General features: G+C 51.7%; 1 protein-coding gene across 4 annotated transcripts in view; it reads left to right on the top strand.

The window, feature by feature from the left end:
* THRAP3 (thyroid hormone receptor associated protein 3) overlaps positions 1-11,736 on the top strand; it is a 33,758-nt gene extending 22,022 nt beyond the window's left edge. For 3 of the 4 annotated variants that reach the window (XM_053267341.1, XM_053267340.1, XM_053267343.1), the window contains exons 6-12: positions 2,010-2,182; positions 3,679-3,784; positions 5,019-5,103; positions 7,968-8,149; positions 9,286-9,499; positions 10,080-10,235; positions 10,455-11,736. In XM_053267341.1, the coding sequence (XP_053123316.1) occupies positions 2,010-2,182; positions 3,679-3,784; positions 5,019-5,103; positions 7,968-8,149; positions 9,286-9,499; positions 10,080-10,235; positions 10,455-10,679 (1,141 nt within the window). In that variant the 3' untranslated portion in view covers positions 10,680-11,736. The remainder of the gene's footprint in view (positions 1-2,009; positions 2,183-3,678; positions 3,785-5,018; positions 5,104-7,967; positions 8,150-9,285; positions 9,500-10,079; positions 10,236-10,454) is intronic. The other variant, XM_053267342.1, reaches the window with a different exon arrangement.
* The last annotated feature ends 14,629 nt before the right edge of the window (positions 11,737-26,365 follow it).

The following is a 26,365-nucleotide window of genomic DNA, read 5'->3' as shown; positions in this document are numbered from 1 at the left end:
GGGACCATTTGATTTCTCCTCCACCCTCTGCAGCAGTAAGGTATATTTTATTTTTTTATTCTAATAGTGAAAATGTTTTAATAAATGGAAAAGATCAGATCCAGAAGTGTGTGTGTATATAAATAATCTCCCGCATTTTGTTCACTGTGTTGAACTATAGTTAGTGAAAATGCCAAAAGACCTGTTCTGAAGCAATAAGGGTGAACTTAAATTTGGTCACTTGTTTCTGATGTGCAAATATTTAGTCATGAACTTGACATTTTAGCCCTGGAGCAAAGAAGCTTCTGTTGTCCTGTGCTTGGTTTTACTCTTGTGTTGAGTGACCACAATTGCAGTAGTCCTTGTGTGCCTCCCCCCACACACCCCCATACCAGATTGCATTTGCAAACTCATACAAATGACATTCCTGCTATTTCAGGCTATGAAATGCCTATAGACTATACCAGCCTGTGAGTTTCTTTAAAATTGACTAGTTTGAAGAGATTGTGAACAGAAAACACTAGTTATGGCAATTGTAATGCCTCTTAAATCTAAAGAATCAGCTGCACAATCTGAGCATAATATGAATGGGCCAAGAAATCCCTTGGTCCTTAGTATCCTAGGGACACTGACTGCCACAAGATGGCATGGTATGTTGTCCAAACTGTACCAATGCCAAGAAGAAATGGTTCTCTTTACAACACTAGCCAAGGGACTACATGCCAGGCTGCTTGCCACTGGAGACCCTTTCTCTGAGGTGAGTACATCAGAGCTCCTGCTCAGTGGAATGCTGGCTTCAGGAAATGTTGTCTCAAACCTTAGCAGGAGGAGAGCTGGTCTTGTGGTAGCAAGCAGGACTTGTCCCCTTAGCTAAGCAGGGTCCGCCTGGCATCTCCAAGATCGGGCCGAGAGAGACTCCTGCCTGCAACCGGGGAGAAGCCGCTGCCAGTCTGTGTACAATCCTGAGTGAGATGGACCTAGGTCTGACTCAGCAGATGGCAGCTTCCTAGGTTTCCCTGAACTGCAGCTGCACTCCAAATTAGCCCTCTAGTAAACTGCTAATGAAGGGGTTCAAGGCAGGAATGCTTCCAGCCCTCTCTTCTGAAGTGCTGGTGGGTAAGTTAAGAGAGAGGAAGGCTGTATTGGCCTGCATGGAGAATGACGAGGTTAATGCCCTTCAAGAAGTGGTTGCACATTCCTATCTTTGAAAATGTTGTATCTGTAGTGTCTCCCCAGAACAGATTGTCTGTCTTCCCTGCCCCACAACACAGGAAGCTTCAGGGTGTCAGTTCTTCTCACTTGATGAAGAAATTAGTCACTGAGCCAAAAATCATTTAAAAACTTTTCTCAAAACCTGTGATGGCGGAGACAAAGCCTGTTATTCCAGCGTTTGCTGTAATACAAGTCTGCTCTCTTCACACAGATGTTTGTGTGTAAGGTAGCCACGTCTCCAGTGGCAGCGCTCTGCCCGTTCTGTCACCTGGTGCCACCCACCCCTCCTGCCACGTGGAGTGAGCAAAGCAAGCTGCACCCTGCAGGGGAAGGCAGAACCTCCCCCGGCCAGCAGTGCTTGTCGGAGTACGCCAAAAGGCCGTTGCAGCTCAGCTGACTGTGAGCAACCTAGCTCAAAGGTCACTGTGGGGCTCGCTTGGGGGCACCCCTGCCTCTAGCCATGGCAGTCCCAACACCTGTGAGGAAGTGGGGGGCGGCAGGGGTGCATCTGGGGGGTATCGGAGGCTGCAGATAAACATGGGAATTGGCCATCAAGTGCCTTCAGGTGCGTCTTTGATCCCTGTAACCTCTGTGTTGTCTTTTCCTCCATGGTTGCCCTGGCAAGGCCATTGATTATCTTAGCCTCCAGCAGGTGAGCCACAGTTGGAGAGCAGATGTGCTGCAGAAAATGGGCTTCCCAACAACAGGAGCCTAGCCCGTGAACTTCTGTGGCGAGGCAGCTCTTTCCTTCCTCCCTCCACTTGTGTGTTTCGCATGGCCATGCTTTCTTAAGGCATCTCTGTGTGTTTCCCCACTAGCCCCAGTGGGATTTTGGCCCAGGAGCGCAAGCTGTGTCGTGACCTGGTGCACAGCAACAAGAAGGAGCAGGAGTTCCGCTCCATTTTCCATCACATCCAATCAGCCCAGTCTCAGCGGAGTCCCTCGGAGCTGTTTGCTCAGCACATTGTGACCATTGTCCACCACGTGAAAGGTGAGTTTCATGGGAGGCTGGTCCCAGGGTTGCTGTTGTGTTGCTTCCCCAGAGCTGCTCTGCAAGAAGGGGTGTGTGTGTGTGTGCGCGCGCGCGCGCTGGGGGGCCTTTGAGGGCTGTGCCTTGCCATGCAGTTGTGAAAGTCTCCAAAATATGACTCTGGAAATCAGCTGATCTGCCCCACTGGTGACCTTACTGCATTTTAAGTAAGGGCATGGCAAGAAGCTTGTCCACAGTTTGAGGAAAAGGAAAATGTTCCAAGTTGTAAAGTAATTCACAGTTTAATGCTTGGGTTTTGTATGCAGTGCCCCAAAAGCGCCCGAGTATCTGTGCTCCAGAAGGCTGAAGTCCATCTGACAAATTTATTATTGTGAAGCCTGGCTGTTCATGAAGGAGTCAGTTTCTGAGACCAAAGACACTCAGATCTCCTGTTCGTGCCTGGAGAATAGTGTTGCATGGACACGCGTATAACCCCCCCCCACACACACACACACATGAAGAATGTGTCCATCTGGAGTTGAGTGCTTAGGACCTCAGAAGGAGCTCTGCTAGAGAACGGCCTCGGTCCAGCCTCCTGTTCTGGGGTGGGCGGGCTGGCTGGCTAGGCAGCCAGCCGCTGCCTCTGGGAAGCCCTCAGCCAGGAGCCCTCTCTGCAGCTGCCACAATGCCGCTCCCCCAAGAGGTGGGCTGCCTCTGGACCCGCAGGTGCCAGCAAAGTGCCATTTCTCAGCCAGTGGGACAGGATTCCCACTGAGTCCGAAGCATTCCTTCCTTTTACATTGAGGACCCATCTCCATCCTCACTATGCCTCCTTCCAAGCCGTATGCTTTACAAATAAATGCATGGACAAATGGCCAGTCTAGGAGCAGGGTGAATATGGGAGAGAAGAATGCCAAGAATTCGGAGGCTTTTTAAAAACCAGCTGCTTCACTGACTGGGCCGATTCTAATAAAAGTCTGTATTTCTGAGCCAGCAGAGAGAGACCCTCTCTTCACTAGGGATGTGCAGACGGGGTCCAACCCAGTTCAGCTCTGCCGGGGCTGCAGTGGGGTCTTCTGAAAGGAGGAGATCAGGTTGCTACTGCATGGGACGGCACTCCCCCCAAGATCCTGTACGTGGTACCAGGACGCACATGCACAGACACCATTAGCATGGTCAGCATAGTGTTGCTGACCACGCACATGGCACCCCCACATGTGCGGAGGCCATGTGCATCCCAGCTCCATGCACAGGTTCGGGGGGGGGTGCGGGCTGCTCTCCTCCTTTTTAAAGATCCCACTCGCTGCTGCTCCTGCTCCCACTCACCCCCCCAGCAGCGCCTAACCTGTGCAAGAACCTTGGTTCGTGCATGTTCCTACTCCTCCCCTGTGCCTGGGTTGCTTCCTGAATCTATTGCACTCCTCTTGCCGAGCGGGTAGAACAAGGTGAACTTGTATCTTGTTCTCAAGTCATTGGCAGCATTAACAGTGTCATTTTTCTTCTCTGCAAATCAACAGAACATCACTTTGGGGCTTCGGGAATGACACTGAATGAACGCTTTACAAAGTACCTCAAGCGAGCAGAGCAGGAATCGGCTAAGAACAAAAGTCCCGAGATCCACAGGTAAACTGGGGCTTGGCATGGAGAAGATGTGTTAGGGTGAGAGAATGGGTGCCGTTGCCCCAAGCGGCGGATGTGTCTGTGTCTGTGCAGGAGGAGGTCTCTAGAGGACTCACCCGCATGATGGAAAGGAGGGGCTGGCTGTAGACAGAGCCAGCCGGCTGTCCTGACCAAGCTGCTGAGTTGCTCCTCAAGTGCTGCTGCTTGTTCAGGCCAACTCCCCCGGCCCTTCCTGTCGCTCTGCCCCAGGGCCTCTGTGGGGAAGGCTCTCCCTCCTGGCCTTCCAAGGCATCGGCAGGCATGAGTCAGATGCCGCTGGACTGTGCTTGAGCTGCATGGCTTCTGCAAAAGTAAATCTTGCCACACCAAGCTTGGGGAGTTCTTTGAGGGTGTGAACAGGCATGTGGATCAAGGTGATCCAGTTGACGTAGTCTACCTGGACTGCCAAAAAGCTTTTGTTAGAGTTCCTCATCCAAGACTCCTGAGAAAACTTAACAGTCATGGGATAAGGGGACAGGGACATGTGTGGCTTGCTAACTGGTTGAAAGACAGGAAACAGAGGGTAGGGATCAATGGAGAGTTTTCACAATGGAGGGAAGTAAGAAGTGGGGTCCTCCAGAGATCTGAACTGGGACCAGTGCTTTTTAACTTATTCATAAATGATGTAGAAGTCGGAGTAAGGCCAGATTTGCAGATGACACCAAACTATTTTGGGCAGTGAAATCCAAAACCGATTGCGAGGAGCTCCAAAAGGATAGAATGCCTTTATACAAATCTGTGGTGTGGCCACACTTGGATTACTGTGTACAGTTCTAGTCACCATATTAAAGTAGGACACTGTAGAACTGGAGACAGTAGAGAAGGGGGCAATTCTGATGATAGCAGTGTGCTCTCAGAGCAAAAGTTAGGAGTAATCAGAGAGCCAGGCATAAATCTCCCTTGAAGTCCTTGCTTTCGAAGGGGTCTTCATAGTCCCATCTTGTTTATCCTCTCAACAAGTCTGTGCCGGAGATCTGGCTCAGCAGCAGCAGCAGCAGCAGGTTGCTGAAGGCCCCCAGGGCGTCTCATGGCTGAGTAATGGCCAGACTGCTGAAAGCCATCCACTGGCCAGCTGGACAGGACAGGATGTGCCTGTCTGTCAGCATCCAGATTCCTGGCACAAGTGAACCGGTTACCTGCATGGCAAAATATAACTTTCTGAGGCAGTTCCTTAATCATGATCTTTCTTTGTTTTTAGGAGGATAGACATTTCTCCAAGTTCTTTTAGAAAACATGGATTCTCACAAGAGGAAATCAAAAGTTCCAAGGAATCCAGCTACAAGGTGAACTGTTGCTTTGATCTGTAGTGGAGCACTGTGTGTACTTTGGGCATGAACTTTATTTTTTTAAAGTGATATTTTTGTTTAACTTGCTCTCTACTTAAGTTTGTGTTTTTCTTTCAAGGATGGGCATAATTCTAAAAATGAACTACAAAGGGTTAATTTTTATTAAAAAAAAATATGTGTCAACAACCTTTGTGGAGTGGTTAGAAATATGGTAAAATGACCCCAAAGTCAATTGAGGTTGAGCTTGAGACAAAAAGTGGATTTTTGGAAACAAGTGACCTTGATGATGGAGGAGACTTTTTGTGATATTTTGCTGCTTGTAAGTATGACTAAATCACTTGTCTTACCCGTGATATTTCCAACCATGTTTTCAAAAAGACGTGCATGTCAGAAAGAGGGAAGTAAATCGAATCCATATCTAAGCCAAGCACACAGATTTTTTTTTCTGTTAATGTGTGTGTGTTTTTTTTGGTTTACTGCCATTACTTTATTTTTAAAAGCTGCTGAGAATGTTTAAAAATTCTTTTGGGGGGTCTTCTAAGCCATTATGGACAGTGAAATGATTTTACACCCTGTACTTTATAACTTTTAAGACAGTGCCACAACAGATTAGCTTGGGTTTAAGCCTTGTTCACGCTCATGCACGTGTGTCTTAGAAATATTTCGCAGTCCTGCCCAGGGTTTGCTTTCATATCATGCCTCTGTTCTCAGTTGCTCCAAATACACTTGTCACTTTGGAAAGATGACAGGCTGCTGGATTTGATGGGACCTTATACTTCCTCCTTCAGCACCACCTAATGGTGGATATACGCGTGCGTGGTGCCACCAGGCACTTCCTTCATGTTCACAGTCGATCGAGATGAGCTTCTTAGACAGCTTTGCATAAAATGGACCTGAGCACATGGCTGCCACCCATCCAGGCTTTGCTGCTGACATTTGATGACAAATCAGTTTCCATTGTGGTGGCAAATGACCAGCTTTGTTTTCTGAGTTGAAAAGAGAGTTCTCCTTCAGCTGAGGAAGGCAAAAGAACCAATAAGCGCTACTTACAAAATACCAACTTCTGCTGTAATTGAAAGTAACCTATATTCTAAGCCAAAAGTGTGCTAGACTCGAGTAAGTAAAACATTTCCTAGAGAGCTGCTAACCTTTCCTTTTTCTGAGTTAAGACAAGACTGACTTTCCCTGTTCTCCTTAATCCAGTTGTACAAAGTCTCTCCTTGGGCTAGATTTGAAAGCTGTTGAACGAGTTGAATCAACAGACTTGGCATCATTGTTACTGAAACAGAGGGTCATAAAGAGATCTGTAAGAATTCAGAAATGACTTCCTGGAAATCCTGCACTTCTCACTGAAGATTTTTGTTGTTATTTTTAAATAATTGACACTTCAGAGTACTTTTCTCCTCCTTCTGGCTATTTCTTCCAGGCCACTTAAAATGAGCCAAATAAAGATAAGGCTTGTGGCGTGGAGCAGGGTAGAGATGGGACATATCCTTGGGTCTTTTGTTTAAATTTCCGTCGTCTTCTGGGAAACGTCTGTAAAGTGGTCTCCAAAGCTACCTGAATTTCCAGCTACAGTTTCAAGGTTGCCCTTGGTGCTGAATGACTGTTTAATATTTGTAATAAGTATTGTTCAAAATAAACATGTTGGATGCATTTATTTTGCACAATATATCTTGCTTTCCAAGTTCAAGTCCCCACAGAATTCAGGCAACAGTTGATAAATGAGAGTTCAGAGAGGAAATGAGGCAGGGAAGAAGGGGTGTGTGGAGATTGGGTGATTGCTGGCCAATAAAAGCAGGCATCTCGGTGATATGGGTGGGAAACCGTCGTGAGTGTTCTAGAATGCCCAGGCTTTATCCCCTCCCCTGGAACCCAGGCCTTGTTGGACTTCATTTGGTTTTGGAGCCTCCAGCTGCCTGTGTGTGTTTGAATCTGTCCTCGCTGCCTCTGTTAAGTATTAGAAACACGATGCCAACTTCTCTGCTTACAGTGTACATCTCTGAATCCGAGAGGTGACGCTGAGGAAGAACCAAACATGGAGCCCCTCCAAGGCTAATAATGGATAGGCGTACGGCCAGGGGTGATGAGAAGAAGCACACAAGCAGAGTGCACCCCCTTTCCCCCCAGTAACTGGCAGGTTAAAATGGACCAGTGAACCTCTCCACTGCTCTGTCTTCATCCCTGACTCTAGAACAGGAAGAGATTCTCTCTTCAGTTGGCCTGGAAGGTTGAATTGGAGTCAGCCTGTGTGTTTCTCCTCCTCCCTTACATAACTGTGGCCAACCCCTCTTGCCGTGAGTGGGGAGTCTCCTTTTCCCAGCATGGGGGAGGAATGTGATTGTTCAGTTAAGTTCCTGAGGCATACGAGGCACTTTGAGCAGGCCAGTAATGGAACGCCAAAGATTTTAGTTTCAGATCATTGAAGTCTTTTCCTTGAGTGGAGACCGGGGAGTCTTGGCTCTGGCACGGAGGGCTTGTGTGGCATACAGAATAGTGAATGCAGGAAGGCCGGCATAGTTTGCATGAGAGTCCTACATCATAGGAGTTTTTTTGGTGTGTCTTAGCAAAGTGAAGAAGGCCCTTTTTGTTCAGGCTTTTGGCCAATGAGCTCTCCCTTGCTCTCTTAAAATTATTAGCTGTATTTTCTGTGTTTGTTTTTGTTGAATTGTTTTTATCTTGTTAATCGCCCTGGAGTCTTAGGACAAAGGGCAGTATATAAACAAACACACACACCAGCAAACCATGCCCTCCTGATAACTTTTCAGTTGTGTACACAGTAGGATGACTGTTGTTGTTGTTGAGGAGGAACTGCTGGAGCTGCAGGCGGTAACCCTAACCCCCCGTTCCTCTCCCTGCAGGCAGATAGCAAATACAAAGATGACCCAGTTGACCTGCGCCTTGACATTGAACGGCGTAAAAAGCATAAGGAGAAAGATAAGCGCGGCAAGTCAAGGGAATCCGTGGACTCCAGACCCTCCAGTCATTCACGTGAGAGATCAACAGAGAAAACTGAGAGGTCCCACAAAGGATCCAAAAAAAAGTATGTAGGAGGGAAGCAGATTCCTCGCTCTCCTGTCCCTTCTTAGACAGGCTCCACACACTTGCTGATAATGTCACCTGTGAGGCTATGGAGGGTGGATTGGACCAGGGAAGTGGCCGTCTCTAGAGGCCTGTTGGTGATGCTGGCGTGTGGGGCTGCCCCCTCAAAAGCACTTGTGCATCATGGGGGCAGCCTCCCCCGTGTCTCCTAGCATAACTAATTTCAGGCCCAAAGGATGACACAGAAAAAGTAATAAGTGCAAGTAAAGGTAAAGTGTGCCATCGAGTCAGTGTTGACTCCTGGCGACTACAGAGCCCCGTGGTTGTCTTTGGTAGAATACAGGAGGGGTTGACCATTGCCTCTCTGGACCCTGGGCTAGCAAGGCACATCATATACTAGTCAAGTAGCTTTTGTGCTTTCTGTCTTCCGGGACCCAGGAGTCCGTTGACTGTTCTGCTGAGGAATATCCACATTTGCCCTGGTCAAGAGACCTGTGACTTCTAAACTGCTCCACCCCAAAGGCGTAGAGCTGCTTGCGCCATGTTTCTTAGAGAGTCCTGTCCCCAGCGGGCTCCCTTTGCAACTGTTTGGGAGGCTTTGGCGCCAGCGCTGTGTGCCTGGGATCCAGTGGGAGCGCCTTCCCAAGCGTTGGTGCAGAGTGTGACCAGGTAGTGGGAGGCGTCCACCCCTGCGTTCCTGAAGCCTCCAGTTGGGCAACGAGGAGCCGTGCAGTTGACCGTGCTCGTGTCTGTCCTTAAGCATAGTGAGGGCAAGAGGATGGGTGGCGCGCTTGTCCGGTGCTTGCTTGGATCAGAGCCCTGGAGCAGAGGGGGCTGCCTGCTGGCTGCCTGCGGTTTTGGAGAGACGCCCAGGAAGCAGGGGAGGGGACTGGCCCGTTGGGTCCCTAGTGGCAGAGCCCTGAAGAGCAGAGCTGCTGCTGCTGCTGCTGCTGCTGCTGTGCAGTCCCTGGGGACCGCACGATGCCATGTGTGGGGGCAGCTGGCCGTGCAACGGCAGGGAAGCAAGTGGTGGCTGCCTTGCTCTGTGGACACAGAGGGTGGCCGGGGGAGCAGGGCGAGAGCACCAGCCTGCCCTGCCCTGAGCACTGCTTGTGTCTCTGCTGCTCCCCGATGCAGAAAGCACCGACACGTGCGAGAGCGGTCCCGGTCCAGCTCTTCGTCCTCACAGTCCTCGCGCTCCTATAAAGCAGAAGAATACCCTGAGGAGACTGAAGAGCGGGAGGAGGAGGCGGCGGCAGCAGCGGCCGCCGCCCCTGGCTTTGACAAGTCCCGTCTCGGCACCAAGGAGTTTGCTGGCCCAGGCGAGAGGGGCCGAGCGCGGGGGGCCTTTGTAAGTTGGCCGTGGCCCCTGAGGGGGTTGTGGGAGGAGGCGGGCCCCTCGTCCAGGGAGACCGGGCCGGGGGGTGGAGTCGCTTCTCCTGCTCACCGCGTTGGGCCAAACGCTGCGGCTGGCTCCTTCTCCCACCTTGCCTGCTTTTGCCCACTTAGTAAAACCCTCATGCTTTTAAAAACCCAGGCGTGCATTGCAGTGATCCATTGGGAGTTCCTGGTTCGGGGCTGTTCAGAGCCTGCTTTCTCCTGTCGTGAGAGGTTGGGGTGGCTGGCCCCCCCTGCCAAAGCAAAGCCCCCCGAAGTCTTGGCCCGTTGGCGAGTACCCAGAAGAAAGCCCCCTTGCCCGTCAGGGTGCTCTGCATGTTCTTCACTGAGGGGGGCGCGGGCACCTCTCGAGGGAAATGCCCCACTTCTGCGTCAGCAGCTGACAGGGGTGTTGAAAGGAGGAGGGCAGGCAGGGTCTGAAGACCTGGCCACGGAAGCCACCGGGGCGCCCCCAGACCCAGCCTGCCAGCCTGGGGCCGCCTGGCCGCCTCCTCCTCTTCTGACGTTTCTTTCTCTCTGGGTTGTGATGTCAGCAGCAGTTCCGGGCCAGGGGCCGTGGCTGGGGAAGAGGCACCTTCTCTGGCAACAGCAACAATAACAATAGCAGCGGCAGCGCTGACTTCCAGAAGCGAACCAGGGAGGAGGAGTGGGACCCCGAGTACACACCCAAGAGCAAAAAGTACTACTTGGTACGTGCCGCTGGATCGCCGGGGGGCGGGGGTTGGAATGGAGGCCAGCCGTTCTGCTGGAAGGGTTGGGAGCGCCTTGTTTGAGGAGCTCCTGCTGAAGGGCTTGCTGCATGGTCATGCCTGTGCAGGTGTGTGAGGAATGGGGTGGCAGTCAGTGGGGCACCCAGAGCGGGCCCCTCCAGTGCCGATGCTGACTGGCCCAACTGCTCTTCCTTGCAGCATGACGACCGTGAGGGTGAAGGTGGTGAGAAGTGGGCAAGCAGAGGCCCCCGAGGCCGGGGCATCTTCCCCCGAGGCCGGGGCCGTTTCCTGTACCGGAAATCAAGCACCAGCCCCAAATGGGCCCACGACAAATTTAGTGGCGAGGAGGGAGAGATTGAGGACGACGAGAGCGGAGCCGAGACCAGAGAGGAGAAGGAGGTCCTTCAGTCGGTGGTAGAATAGCCGCTTGGAGCCTGAAGCGATCGCCTCTCTCCGCTTGGACTGACATTGGCCCTTCTTGACTAGTTGAATGTGCTTCTTCTGTGTTTGGGTTTTGGTTTTTTGGTGACCCTTGGAGGACGATGTAGAGTGAGTTTCTCCCCAATACTCCTGACATCCCCCCCCATGTGATGATAAAGATAGATAATTAATTCTCCATTTTGTTTTTTCACCTTTCTCCTTTCTGTGGATTTTAAAAAACAATCCTTTATTTTAAGTGTGTGTGTGTGTGTGTGTGTGTGTGTGTACCAATATATCCATCCCTCTTTCAGAGGATTAATTTCAGAAAGCCTTCCTGGTTCTTATATATCCAAGCAGAACAATGCATGTGAATAAACACCTGAATATAAACTGTTGGGACCAAATTCTGTAGTAGTAATTGGAAGGAACTTTCTTCTCTCCTCTCACACACACAAATTTGAACTCTTTTCATTTTAAGAAATGTTTCTTCTTCTTTTTCTTTTGGAGCTGAAGCTTTCAAATTGGCATGCTGCAGGTTGAGGAAACACACCCCTCCCCTCAAAACGCAGGACTGCTCTTGGCTGACGTTAGCCGCATCTCGGCATCCCACTCACTTGAGGCTTCTTGCATCCCCCGCCCCCCACCTGCCTCCAGTTGTGAATCTGAACACACTTTTCAGGGTCGCATAGTTTTCTAAGAACTGTCCAAATATATACTAGGTTTAAAAACAACCTGTAGCATGAAGAATTAGGATTATTTCCAGTATTTTTATTAATCTTTTTATAAAGCAACTCTGACTCGCTTTTGTGATGGTCATGGTAAGTTGCCACCAGTTGGTTTTGTGTTTCTCTTCAGCTTGGAACTGGCAGCATCTGGCCAGCTACAGAGAAGTCCGTCCCTTGAAAAGCCTGACTTTGTGGAGCTTCTCTTCCCTCCCCTTCTCCCTCCACCTTCCCCCCCCCCCCCTGCTCATTTTGTGGAAATGACACAGTTCTTGCTTAGCAAAGCCCACAAGTTTTTGTTTTGACTCCTTGTTGAAATAAAATTAAGTTGAAATGAAGCCTGTGTGTGCCTCTGAGGATTTCTTTCCCTTCATAGGGGATGTTTGCTGGCTGACCGGAAGCGGCTGTGCAGGGAGGGGTCCCTGTCAGGGCAGCCACTGTCTGTGCTTTGGGCTTTGGGAACGGGTGCCAAACAGTCTCCAGTTCTGCACCAAGAAAAGCCTTTGAACTCTGCAAGCTAAGAAAATGGCCATATATATTCGCCCTTGACTGTGTGTGTGGGTGCGGGTGCAGGTGCAGGCAGAGGATTTTGAGCCCTGGAATTCCTCTACTCTGGTGATCTCACCACATCTCGGCCCAACATTTTCTCCCAAGTTGCAAACTTGTTGAGGGAGAGAGAGGTGAGGCTTAGGGTGGCTGGAACGGAACCTCACAGGGAGGAAGGTCCTGCTTGACCCAGCTTCGTTCCCAGCAGCTACACCTTTCCCCCCTCCACATTTAATTAAAAACAAAAGCCAACTTGCTCCTCTTGCCCCAGGAGCTAATATCCCTTGGGCAGCGCTCTTGGCTCTGTTCTCTGCGGAGGCCTTGTGGCACCTGCCTTGCAGGCTGGGCCCTGCTGCCGCCACCACCACCACCGAGCCTTCTGGCCCAGAGGCCCCTTTGAGTCCCCCTTGCTCCTCCATGACGGGTTGGGCAGGAATTCTGGGTCTCTCGTGCTCAAACAGACCTCTCTGTCCTCTGGGGCACGGTGGCTGTGGATGGAGCCTCCCTGACATGCTTACTGGTCCATGGGCCCATAGCATGGAGCAGGCGAGGGCGAGGCAGCCCCTCATCCTTGCTGTGTGGTGAACAGAAGGCATGTAGCCCCTTCCAGTGTGACACAATGAAGTCTGTAACATGAGAAATGATGCTTCAGGCGGTGGGTGCTGGGTCAGCTCACCTCTGGGAGACACTCCAGCTGCTTGATCAGCACAGGTTCTGGTGTTGGATCTCACATAATAGCCACCCAGAGATGTAAGTTTGGGCGGGGTGTAAATTTGATAAATAAATAATAACCAGTTAGGCTTTGGGGTTTTTCCTCTGCTGCAACTGGGCTGCTTCTATGAACACCGGCTATTAGCTCAAACTGTGAAGTCTGAGGTTGCTTCTAGAAAATGCTTGCCTTCGGTTCTTGAGTGGAAGAGAGCTGCAAAGCTGAGGCAGAATTCCAAGCACACCTTTCCATGTGCCCTCCCCCTGCCACAGTCAGTCGACAATCGTGGGACAGGCGGAAGGAGGCAGGTTAGAGCCAGCTCTTGGAATGGTGCTTGGAAGCCACACGCCCCCAAGGATGTAGGCCAGGTGGCACCGGGGCTCTGACCTGCTGCTCTCCCCTTGCTGAGCACGGAGTAACTTGCCGCTCTGCCAGGGAGGCTTCTGGGATTGCAGGTCCTTGGACTTCAAGAGACTTGCCCATCTCCTCTCCCCACCCCATTCAGCTCTGCATTTCGTGGTTAAATGGGAGGGAACAGATCTGTGATTCCCCTCCCCCCCCCATTGTGCTGCCGCTTTAAGGTAGGGAATTGAAAGGGTGCACCCAGGACACTAGGACTGCAAAGAGCCTCAAACGGCATGAATGGGCAGCAAAATGCCTTCGGAAGCCTCCTTGCCCAGCGTCCGATCCTGGGTGTGTCTGGCTCTGGGTGGTCTGCACTGCCTGGCAGTGACGCTCCAGGCTTGGTTTTCAGGCTCAGGGGCCTTTCTCAGCCCTGCCTGTGGGATGCTGCCAGGGGGTGAACCTGGGACCTCTTGCATGCAGAGTGGATGTCCTACCACTGAGTGCTGGCCCTGTCCCACAGGACGTTCAGTGGAAGTCAGTTCAGATTTCGCCTGTGTGCACATGAGGTGAGGATTTTGGCGCCAATGTACTTCTTCACACTTCATGCTTGAAGAATTGGCCCGACTCTTAGCCGCCCAGGGCTGTGAGCATATTGGCCATCTTTGAGAAGGCTTTCCCCCCTGCTGCACCAGGGAATGTGTGGCAAAGAAGTGATTATTTTCTGCCGGTATTGCACCTGCATGTTCACACCCGGTTGAGTTAATCAGGGTGTTGTGAGATGGCTGGTGCGTGCCCCTCCGCCCTTGAACCAGAATTTGGAATCACCAGTTCTCGGTTATTGTTGCCAGGGACATCTCATGGGTTATCCCCGCCCTCACTAGCTCCGAGACAGGACAGAATTTGATTGGAAGAAAAAATGGATACACACCCACTCGAGGCTGAGGGGGATAACCCCGCCCCAGTTCTTTCTGTCCTCACGTAGCTCCAGACGGCAGTTTTTTCTCTCCATATATCTTTGTCGTTAATCTTAATTTTTTCCTCTCTCTGTTTTTTCCTCGTGTCCCTCAGTTTCTCATATCTTCGTCTCTAAAAAAACCAAAAAAAAAAACCCCACCTTTTAGCTTTTCTCTTCGTGTTCCCCCTTCCTCCTCCCTCCCTCCGATGTATGGAGTGCGGTTTTAAGGGAAGAACAGTTTTAGTGCCTAGGGGAACGCAGCGAGTCTGTTTTGGGCCGGGGCTTTCCAAGGCTCGTGGAGCTCCCGCCCCAACGCGAGCCGCTTCCCCGGAAGCAGGTCCTGCCACCACCGCGACGCTCGCCAGCACTCCGCTTGATCGAGCGGCCCCTTTTCAGCCGCCCGCTGCTGTGACGGTGACGGCCGCCTTGGAGCAGTCCACACCATTCGCCACCGGGTCCACCCCCCGAGTTTCCTGCCTTCGGGCCGAGTAACTCGTTCTTCGGCAGCTCGGTGAGCAGCTGAGAGGTTCTGGGCCTTCGCTCCTCCCGGGGATCGTCTTCTCGCGGCTCCCGTGCGCCAATCCTCCTCCTTCGGCCAAGATTAGGGCAATATCTGAGGCACAGGAATGCTGCAGGCACAAGATGGCGGCAGAGGCAGCAAAAACGGCGCGAAAAGAGGGCGAGGCGGCCATTTTGGAAGAACCTGAGCAGTTTTTGGCAGGCCCTTCTTCCAGGGAGACTTCATCCAGGGAAGTAACCGGGGAGTCTAGAATGGCGGTTGGGGATCGGGGGGCTACCACTCCTGCAGTCTCCATATCTATTCCCAAGACGGTTCCGCCCGATTGGCAGGCATGGTTTAAAAATGCAATAATCAATACAGTTTAGCAGCTCAGGCCCACTAAAAAAGAAAAAAAAATCTTCTCGAAGGAGAAAGAGGGATCCTTCCCCTTCTGATAGTGTTTCCTCTAGTGATTCTGCCAGCCCTCCTCCTAAAAAGGCCAAAGCAAAACAAAAACACCTTAAAACGAAGAAGCTGCCTCCGCTTAAGTGTGGCAAGCATTCTTCCGATATTTCTGACCACGACTCTGGTGACCCAAAACCGCTGAACCCCAGACCTCTGGGGAAACCTGGCACAACCCCATCCCATCCCTCAACATCTGATGGGGAGGAGGACCTACCAGAAATAGGGTCTCACCCCGGGACCCTGAACTCCCTGACAGGGAGGATGGGGAATGGTCAGGGGGAGAGGACAATGAAAATGCTTCTGTCTCGCAAAGACTTTTTGTGGCTGAGGATTTCACTCCTCTTATGACCAGAATCATAAAGGCCATAGGGCTGCATCAGAATGTGAGCCCGGACACTCAGGCTACTGAAAAAGGGGACTGGGTTTTTCCAAGGGCAAAGCCTAGAGACATTCTGTTGCCTTTACCAGATTTATTTGCTCAAGTAGCGAAACAGGAGTGGCAGACACCTGCAGTGAATAAAAAGCCTTTACCCATTTCTAACCGTTTTTATTCCTTTCAAAAGGAAGCTTCTGAACTATTTAAGACGCCTTGCACAGATGCACCAATCGTGCAACTGGTGTCAAATTCCCTCATCCCGCGGGACGGAGAGGTAACGCTGAAAGACCCAGCTGACAAGAAAGTGGAATCAGCGTTTAAGTGTACCCATGATAACTCTGCCCAATCAACCAGAGCAGCAGTGGCTGCATCCATGGCGGCAAGGGCCTCCCTCCTATGGTTAGATGATTTGCTAAACGATCCTCCCTCAGATACGGTTAGGTTGAGGCAACAATTGGTCAAGATACAGAAAGCACAGGCTTTTATAGCAGACGCTACCTTGGACTCTATCAAGTATTCCTCACGTGTGGCTGCGGTGTCAGTCTTGGGGAGGAGACATCTGTGGCTAAAAAATTGGTCAGTGGATAGCACCTCGAAGAGTAACCTTACGGCAGTTCCTTATGACGCCACAAAACTTTTCGGGGAGGAAGCCCTAAAGGATGTACTTGTGGAGTCTAGCGACAAACGCAAGACCATGCCCACAGCTGTGCGTAAATCGGACCGGCCACCTTTTAAGAAAAATTTTCAACAATTTCAGCCCTTTCGAGGTTTCCGGTCCTTTAGGGGCTGGGGCAGAGACAATAGACTACAAAGAGGCTCCTGGGGTCGCCAACGTACCTCTTACAGGGCTACAGGTAGTTTCAGACAGCCGGTCACCCAGCCCAAACCAAAAACCCAGCAATGACTCAGACCTAGTCCAACTAGGGGGCCATCTAACAAAATTCCTCCCCGCCTGGGTGTCTTCTGTGACAGACAATTGGGTGCTGCATGTCATCCAGTCCAGTTACAGAATAGAACTGGACGCCCCTCCCCCCCGCAGGTTTCTACCAACCCCAAGATCCCACTCTTGGCAAAAACATTCCGAAATGCTTCAGGCCATCCATCACCTCATAGAAATCGGGGCGGTAGAACCAGTTCCAACCTTGCAGGAGGGGAGGGGCATTTATTCTATTCTGTTCACCGTCCACAAAAAGGACGGTTCAAAACGGGCGGTACTGGACTTAAACAAATCAGTCAAACAGGAGCATTTTCATATGGAGACATTAAGGTTGATATCGGAAGCTTTACACCACCTGGACTTCCTAACATCTATCGACCTGAAGGAGGCATACCTACACGTACCAATACATCCAAAGAGCAGAAGTCTACTTCGCTTCAAATACGCAGGTCGCCATTTCCAGTATGCAGCACTTCCGTTCGGGCTGTCAGCCCTAACCCTAACCCTAACCCCAGGTGTTCACCAAGGTCCTGGCGCCACTGGTGGCGCATCTCCGCCTGCGCGGCGTTCGCCTTTTTGCATATTTAGACGATCTTCTCGTGCAATCGCATTCCTTGAACGAAGCGAAGAGGGAACTAGCGATGACCATCTTAGAGCTGGAACGCCATGGTTTCCTGATAAACCATCAGAAAAGTCAACTGACGCCAAGTCACCACCTTCGCCACCTGGGCATAGTGATCAACACAGTCGAGGACCGCTTGTTCTTTCCGTGGGACCGATTCACAACGATCACACAGGAGCTAAGGGCCATCCTTTCCCACCCATCAGCGCCCCTAGCATCCCTGGCACGGGTGTTAGGTCTCATGGTGGCGACAATAGAGGTGGTTCCCTGGGTGCTCTTACACCTATGCCCACTTCAATGGTTTCTGCTGCCCTATCAACAGGAGACAGCGCAAAAGAGAAGACTGTGGCTTTCCCTCCCATCTCAGCTGCAGGAAGCTCTATGCTGGTGCCTCAACCCGTCCAACCTATTCCAAGGGAGGGAGTTTCTGGACCCTCCGAGAGCGCTGATAACCACGGATGCAAGCGACCGGGGCTGGGAGGCACACTGCCTCCACCTGTCAGCACAAGGTCATTGGAACATAGACGAAAGGCAACACAGTATCAACTGGAGGGAACTTCGGGCCATCTGCTTGGCGCTGGAAGCTTTTCAGACCACAGTTTGGGGCCGTCACATCCTCATAAAGATGGACAATGTCACGGCAAAGGCCCACGTAAATTGTCAAGGGGGGACCCGATCCAGGTCCCTCAATCAAGAGGCCACTCTGCTTCTCACCTGGGCAGAGGAAAACATCAAGTCCTTAACAGCCCATCATCTAAAGGGAGAGTTAAATCGGGTGGCAGACTGGCTTAGCAGAGAGGATCTCAGCAGAGATGGTCTCTGGACCACCTTGTCTTCAAACAGATAACAAAGCGGATGGGCATGCCACTGATAGACTTATTCGCCACGCCAAAGAACACGCAACTGGAAAATGCATGACCAGATTTCCATGCAGGGAAGTGGTGGCAATAGATGCTCTCTCAAGTCCGTGGCCAAAGTGCCTGTTGTACGCTTACCCTCCAATGCCCTTACTAGCCAGAGTCCTGCGGAGGGTACGTATATTGAAAGCGCAAATGATCCTCATAGCTCCTTTTTGGCCCAGAAGACTGTGGTTCTCGGAGCTCGTACACCTCGCAGTGGAACTGCCATGGGAGCTGCCGGTCAACAACCGCATCCTGTCTCAAGGGCCCGTGTTTCACCCCAACCCGAGCTGGTTAAGGCTGACCGCCTGGAAACTGAGAGGGGTCTCCTAAACCAGTTCGGGTATTCACAAGGGGTTCTCCGTACGATGTTGGCATCACGCAGACCATCTACCAACCGGATATACCAGTATACTTGGCGGGCTTTCCTGCTGTGGGCGACACGCCATTCCATCCCTAGGGGTGCAGCCTCACTGAAACACCTTCTGCAATTCTTACAGGAAGGCCTGGAAAAGGGACTGAGGCCAAACACCTTGAAGCGGCTTTGTTGATTGGCCTAGTATCCAGAGGAACGCGCTCTTCATCCCAGTCCAATGCCCATCTTCAGAGGTTCCTAAGAGGAGCTACCTTGCTATCCCCTCCGGTTGTTCACAGATTCCCGTCATGGAATTTACACCTGGTCCTGAAAGCTCTTCAACACATTCCGTTTGAACCCATTTCAACTATTCCAATCAAGGTTTTGTCCTTTAAACTGGCTTTTTTGGTGGCAATTACGTCAGCTAGGCGTATATCTGAGCTAAGAGCTTTATCTATTGGAAAATCTTTTTGCGTTTTCCAGAAGGAGGCGGTTCAGCTGATCCCGGATCCCTTTGTGCGACCCAAGGTACCATCAGTTTTCCATCAATCACAAGTTGTGTTCTTGCCGTCCTTTTGCCCTCATCCACTCCATGAGAGGGAGAAGTTGTGGCATAAATTGGACGTTTGTAGGCACCTTAAGAAATACATCCGCAGAACTGCAACTTTTCGTTCCACGGACGCTTTGTTCATATCCTTTAACCCGCACTCGATGGGGTCGGCAGTTACCTCCTCCAACGGAAGGATCCGAGCCTGCATTGTGATGGCATATGAGGCTCAGCACATTACTCCGCCGTCACGTATCATGGCGCATTCCACCAGGGCGGCAGCCACCTCAGCGGCTTTCTCCTCGAATGCCCCAGTCCAGGATATCTGCAGGGCGGCCACCTGGTCCACTCCATCAACGTTCACCAGGCATTACAAGATTGATTCCCATGCCACCATCCAGGCGGCCTCTGACAGGAGAGTCCTCCAGCGGGTCCTTCCTCAGGAACAGGCAGGGGCGCTCCCGCCCAGTTTCTAGGCCAAGCTGTGGTCATCTTCTTTTGCTAACAAGCATGTTAATGGCTAGCACAAGGCACTGGAAGTTTGCTTGTTTACATTTTATTTACTCACAGATATTCTGTCAGACATGAGAGATAAACTTTGATCCGTTCATTTGCCCTCTCTCCACACAGGTCTTTTCTGACCTTCCCTGGCCTTTGTCCAAGAAAAAAATCACTTTTGTCCAAGAAGATGTTTACTCTTCACTTTTGAATAGCACAATGACATGATTATACGCCCCCTGCTTCACAGTCATGTGGATATAGTCTTGAACTCTCCTAGATGTTTCTGAATAAATTGGTGTTAGTTTCAAAAGATAAATTAATTTCAAAAATCTGACATTTCAGGTTGATTTTGTTGAGGTGTGTTTTAGCTCTTTGCATGAGAAGCAGTTTGTACTTCTAGGAGCAAGAGAACTGCTAGTCCCGGAATCCTCTACCCCACTCTTTAATTCTGTCTAGGGTTGGAGAACAGTCCTGAAACATACCACCCACCCCACCCAAGTTCTACCTGCTTACTGAGCTTCCTTTTTATTTAAGAAGAAAGCTGATTAATCCTTCCAATCTTTTCATAGTTCTTGAAGTCTGGCTACATTTGCTTTAGTGTGTTAACATTGACATTCAACAAGTGGCTTCAGTTATTTCACTACTGAGAAATCTAATTCAGAAACCACAGTTTTTCTGGTGAGCCTAGCAGACAGACTAAACACTATATAATAATTTAACCTTAAAAACCTTCTCCTGAACACTGATCCTGACCAACAAATTACAAACAGAGGCAAGTACTTCCATCATTAGCACAGACATCTGGCTCCTTGGGTCACAGGCTGACTGCATACAACTTAATTTTCAGTTTTGTATCTACAGTGCAGAGAAAAAGTTTGTGAACCCTCTAGGATGGTCTCTATGTTAGCACAATTCTTATTCAAAACATGATTCGATCCTCAGCTAAACCCTGGTAAGAGAGAAAAGCAATTCCAACGAATAAGTAACTCAGGCAAAAGGATACATCCCTGTGTGGAAAAGTATGTGAAACCTGCTTTCAGGAACTGGTGGCACCTCCTTGAGCAGCAAGCACGGTAACTACATGTTTCCTGTAGCTGGCGATCAGTTTGGAAGAACAGCGGCCCATTCGTCCCTTTAAAACTGTTTTGGTTCTGTGGCATTTGAGGGCTTCCTTGCACAAACAGCTCTCTTCAGTTCTTGCCACAGTATTTCAATAGGGTTTAGGTCGGGACTTTGACTTGGCCACTCCAAAATACTAAATCTCTTCCTCTTCAGCCATTCTGTGGTTGAACATTTACAGTCATTGTCTTGCTGCATCACCCACTTTCAGCTCAGCTTCAGCTCTCGGACAGAAAGCCTGACATTGTCCTCTAGAATTTTCTGATATGCAACTGATATGCATGGCTCTATCATCGATGGCAAGCTGTCCAGGTCGGTCCTGATGTAGCAAAGCAGCCCCAAACCATGATGCCTCCACCATCATGCTTGACAGTTGAGATGAGGTTCTTACTTTGGAAGGCAGGGTTTGGTTTTCAACAAACAGAATATTTGTGATTGTGTCTGAAAAGTTCAACCGTGGACGGGGGAGCCCCCAATGCTTAGAAATGGCCTTGTAACCTTGTCCAGACAGATGAGCATCAACCAGTGTAGTGATCAGCCTCCCCTACCTCTAAAGAGTTAACAGGGAGTGAACCCTTGTCTCGACTGACAGGCTGGTGAACTCCAGGGCAGCCAATCAGTACTCCAGGTGGGTGGGACCTGGAGAGTAGTTGAACAAGAAGGGAACAAGAAGAGTGGTCTTTGTTGGGGAGAAGCGCTGTGGAAAGGCTTAGTGAGGGGCAATGGAGTTTTGCTCCCTCATGATTGAAGCCAGCATGGAGGTTTCTCTCATGGAATAACTCTGTAGATCCTTAAAAGAAAGGACTGCAGGAAGCTTGATTCTCCTTAGGAATTCGGTGAGTTCAAGGAAAAGGGAATTCAGCATAGGGAACAGTTTGTGTAGTCAGACTGTGCGTTAGGAACTTATATTTCTTTGTATGTGTGTGCTTTTGCAAATTCCTGATACTGTTCTATTATAGTTTACCTGTGTAACGTAATTAAAATACTAGCCTACGTCCACCCTACCTAGGGTGTTGCCAAAGACTCTATAAGCACTTAAGTATGCCTAAGACAACCTATTTTTGTAACATACTAAGTATTTTTGAGTGTATCTAAGAAAGCTAGAAGCCTCAGACGCAAGCAGTAGTATTTGAATACGACTGTTTTGGTTTTTTACAAGTCTCTCAGAGTTGGTTTTTAACTCAGGAAAAGTGGAGGGGGATTTATCTGGTGCAAAAGCATCCTCAAGCACTCAGCAGCTATCAGTTTTCTCATCACGTGTAAGCCTACACATGGAAGGTTTTTGTATGTATCCAATAGCAAAATAAAGAGAGTTTTCCTTGGGATTCCACCCCGAGACCAGGGAGGTTCAAGCTCTGTCAATAAGAGGGGTGGCGGCGGCAGCAGCATTTTAATTCTATTCAGTCAGCTCGCCAGGGATGGTTCAGCATTTCCCCCCCTCATGTGAACTGCTCTGAGACAAAGGCTGTAATCTGCTACAACCAGTCTTTTTCATAGGTCCTCTGGGATTTCTTTTTCTTGTGGCATGACAAACTCCCACTGTCATGCTGCAGACCTAACTCAGGACCTTTATTAGGACAGGATGGCCCTGCTGATCCTGGAGCAGTTCTTGACCATCCTGCCTCTGGAGACAGAGAACTAAAGCAGAGGCTGGCCTGAGAGGAAGGCTTCTGCCAGGTCCACTGCCTGGGAAAGGGCAAGGAAAGCAGCAGAGGTGGGTAGGGTGGGTCGCAGGAGTGACTACTGACTTCTTTGTGGCAGGGAAGGCTCTTCCAACTTCCAACTGAGCAATTTCTTAGGAAGGTTATGGAGGTGCCGCCTTGCTGGGCTGTGCAAGGGTGTCTCCCCTGTCTGGCAGAGGTGGAGAACCGGCTTCTAGACAACCAGATGAGGCTAACCCTAACCCCTCTGAGGAGGGGGCTGTGCATTTTACCGGGAAGGAGTGGGCTCTGCTGGATCCAGACCAAAGACCCACGTCAAGAAAGGGGGCATGCCCTCACCTCTTGCCTGTGGGCCCCCCAGGGGCATCTGGTGGGCCACTGTGTGAAACAGGAGGCTGGATTAGATTAGATAGATACGGCTTGGGCCTGATCCTGCAGGGCTGTAGGGGTGTGCTCGGACCCTGGTTTGAGCAGCGATTTGAGCCCTGGTTGGGATCGGGGAGCGGGAGCTTTAAGAAAGAGCCAGTGCTTCCCTGTTCTCCGCCACCCTGTGAGCTCCTTGCTGGGGCTGTGCTCAGCCCAAGTGGTGGTGCCAGCATGCACATGGCATCCATGCATGTGCAGACACCATTTGCATGGCCAGCATGGTGCTTCTGGACATCCCATGCATGCGCGGATGCCATGTGTGTGCTGAGCGCTGCCCCAGCGGGAGGCAGAGAGCAGGGAAGGACCGGCTCTCCTCTTTCTTAAAGCTTCCACTCCCTAATCCCAGCCAGGGCTTGAACCGCTGCTCAAACCATGGTTCAATCACATCCCTGCCAGGCTGCTGATTTATTGATGGATTTGCCTTAAAACCAGCTAAGGAGGGGGCTGAATGAATTGGGGGCGGGGGGGAGGGTGGTCTTCTTATGTGCTGATTATGAGCCCTGCACAGAGAAGCCATGGAAGAGACTAGATGGACTGTGACCTCTGGAAGGTGGTGGTGGGTGGAAATGCCATTTTGAGGGAGAACAATGTGGAGCGTTAGTGGGAAGAAGGAGATGTAAAGAGGGAGGGCGGCCGAGAAAAGAAACGGAAGAAGTCTTAAACAGAAGGGGGGGGATGAACCTGGAGCCCTTGACTCTCAAGGAATGGGGCCTGCACATGTGTGCCAGCCAGTCTGAGACACAGTGAGAGGAGGAAGCATCTCTTGCTGTGGGACAGGCTGCAGTCGTCAATGGAGGGGTAAATGTCATGGGCAAATCAAGGCTGGGATGCACCCCTTAAATGCTTAGAGCGCGGAAAGAGCTTCGGTGAGAGCTCAGCTCTGGGGTGGGAAACCTCTTTGCCCATCTGGGCAGGGGAGATATGCGGAGTGGGAGGCTTTGGTATCCCGGCTCTGGAAGGCTGGCACTCAGGAGCAACAACTCCATCCAAGCACCTTCAGGGGGAGTCCACAACATCACCTGCCAGGCTGAGTATCCTCTCGCTCAGAATACTGGCAGGGGGCCAGGAATGTTACTTTATTTCCATTTCCATTTCCTACATTTGTATCCCGCTCTTCCTCCAAAGAGACCAGAGCAGTGTCCATGGTTATGCTGATCCTCACAACAACCCTCTGAGGGAGGCTAGGCAGAGGGAGGCGCGACAGGCCCAGAGCCACCCAGTTTCATGGCTGAACGGGGATTTGAACTCAGTCAAATCTCCCCAGTCCTAGTCCGACACTCCAGCCACTACCCCACACCACCCCTCCCCAGGGAGAGCATGGCCAGATTGTGCCACGTGTGGCTGCAGGTTGCCCTCTAGGCCTGGAGCTGGCTGCTCTCCTCAGCTGCTCCTGACAGAGAGAGCTGCCCACTCTGCGCAGCCGCCCACAGCCTCCTCCTTGCCTGCACCTGCTGTGCTGTGGGAAGGGCTGGTCAGCGCTTTCACCTCCAGATGTCCCTTCCTTTGTCTCTTGGTCACCCTCACTTGGGGGATGAAATCTCCACCCGTTTGGCCAGGGCTGAGCCAGAGCCACAAAGGCCGCCTTGCACACAGAGGTCGGACACACACAGCACCCCGTACGGCGCTTCCCTTCAGGGTTGCCTCCATCCCTCAGTGGGCCGACGTGACACATAAGTCCTCCCAGCCTCTGGCCTGAGCTGCGCAGCGCTGCCAGGAATCCAGGCTGCCAGGAACGCAGTGGCAGGTCCTTGAAGACGGGGGCCACCTGCTTAGGGGGGGCTTCTTGCTGGATCAGGGTCTTGGTGGCCTTAAATGGCTCAAGGGCTGCCACCACCACCCGGGAGACATTCTCACTCCTGCCTGCTGAGCGGGCTGCCCAGCCCCGTTTCCTCAACCCTGGCCACCTTGTGCACATCCCGTTGCTGCTCAGAGCGGAGCCACAGCAGAGGACAGGTGGGACTCCACTGGGTGCCGACCTCTCGGACCAGGTGCTGCTGCTTGACACCCTCCTCCGCTTGCTCCTCTTGCTCCCTTTTATGTTCCCGTGAAAGCAACTTGTGATCTTCCCTAACTCTTGACCAGATTGCAGGTGGCAGCGCTGGTGGTGGTGGAAGACTCGAACCCAGAGCCATTGGCCACCACTCGCTTCAGTGCGGGACCTCGTGCACACTGTGTGCCCTGGTGCGGCTGCTGCTGCTGCTGTCATACACCTCCCTCACAATCTTGGCTTTTTCTAGTGGTGATCATGAAGCCGCTGGTCGCATGAGGGGGCTTGTGGGACCACTCATCCCCCATGCAACTCACAACTGCCTCTATGTTTCACAAATGGGCATTGCCAAATGCCTTGGTCCGGAGGGCCCACCTGTACCCATCCTGATGCCCATTGCCAATAGTGCTGCCAGCAGTAGCAGGGCTGCTGTTGCTTGCCCCACCAGCAGACAGTGGGAGGAGAAATGAGAGCGCTCCCCACCCCGGTTTGCCCACAACTCTGGGCTGAAGGGCCTCGGAGTCTGGCTGCCCCCCCTCCCCCCCCACTTCTCCCTGCATCCCAGTACAGATCGGTGGCTGAATGGGCTGCTTGAGGGGACTTGCCACTGGGGAGCCACCAGGTTCATCACACGCTTGAACCCAGCCTGCGGGTCATCCAGATGCCAGCGTGTCCCTTCTGCTCTGTGTTGGCTTTGAATCCTCCTGCTCTCCACTGCTCCAGGGCTGGATGCTTCTCATTCTGCGTCTTCTTGCGAATGGGAGCTTTGGAAGCAGAGGAAAATAATACCCGAGAACCTGGCAACTGGGCTTAAATCAAGGGGATGAGATTTCTGGAGGTAATGGACCATGGTCTGGTGGCAGCAAGCATGACTTGTCCCCTTAGCTAAGCAGGGTCCACCCTGGTTGCATTTGAATGGGAGACTAGAAGTGTGAGCACTGGAAGACATTCCCCTCAGGGGATGGAGCTGCTCTGGGAAGAGCTGAAGGTCCCAAGTTTCCCTCCCCAGCAGCATCTCCAAGACAGGGCTGAGAGAGATTCCTGCCTGCCTCCTTGGAGAAGCCACTGCCAGTCTGTGAAGACAATACTGAGCTAGATAGACCAATGGTCTGACTCAGTATATGGCAGCTTCCTATATTCCTATGTTCCAATGCTAGGGGAAAACGTGTGACACACTCACACAGGCGTGGATGCACCATAGCACACCTCTGAGGGCCAGGAGTTTTCTGTGTAGGTGGTGACAGCTAGAGGATTTCCAAGCCATCACCTAGAAAAGGTGTGCCCTTCCGTACCTGAGAGCACACCTTGCCATTGTTCCACTTCTTCTTCCACTAGCCGCGACCCTTTGCTAGCCAGCCAGCCCCCCAAAGCCTCCTTTCTGTCTGGAAGGACCCAGGGCCAGGGCCAGGTTTGTGCTGTAGGGAACGGAAGATGGACGGCGGGGGGGGGGGGGGCACAGCCAGATGAGGGGATGCAGAGCCTGATGGTGCTTTGCAAACAGCTGCACTGAGGGCAGATGGAGTGGATCGCAGCTGACCCTGCAGCGGGGTGTGGCTGGCTGGCGGCGGCTGCTGCTGCTGAAAGGCGGGAGCCAGTGGGGGGGGGGGTGCCTGTCCACTCCAGCCCTGCCCTAGGCTTCCTCCAGCTGCAGTGAGCCCCCCACCTGGAGAACGAAGCCAGGCTGCTGCCTCCTGGGGAAGGGTGACCTGGCGCTCCTGTGAAGCAAGGTGGGGGGGGCCTGGGGAGAGGCAGGAGTCCCCAGAGGGCAGGGCCCACGGCCTCCTGGGGGCTCACCGTGGCTGCTGCCGTTGCACTTCTCCTGTTTGCCCAAGAAGCGAAAGGTGCTGAGTGGGGGGCGGAGGTCAGCACCCCTGTTCCGAGGGCGAGGGTGAGGGCGAGGGTTAAGGCACCCCTGTTCCGAGGGCCGGTGGGAAGCAGGTGGCCGAGCAAAGCCTTTGCTCAACACCGAGCTGCCTGCGTGACACCACCGGCAGAAGCTGTTGGGATTTCCTCTGGAC

This window comes from Hemicordylus capensis, chromosome 7 (genome assembly GCF_027244095.1).
Source record: "Hemicordylus capensis ecotype Gifberg chromosome 7, rHemCap1.1.pri, whole genome shotgun sequence".
Lineage (NCBI taxonomy): Eukaryota > Metazoa > Chordata > Lepidosauria > Squamata > Cordylidae > Hemicordylus > Hemicordylus capensis.
This window is presented reverse-complemented; position numbering and strand designations above follow the sequence as displayed.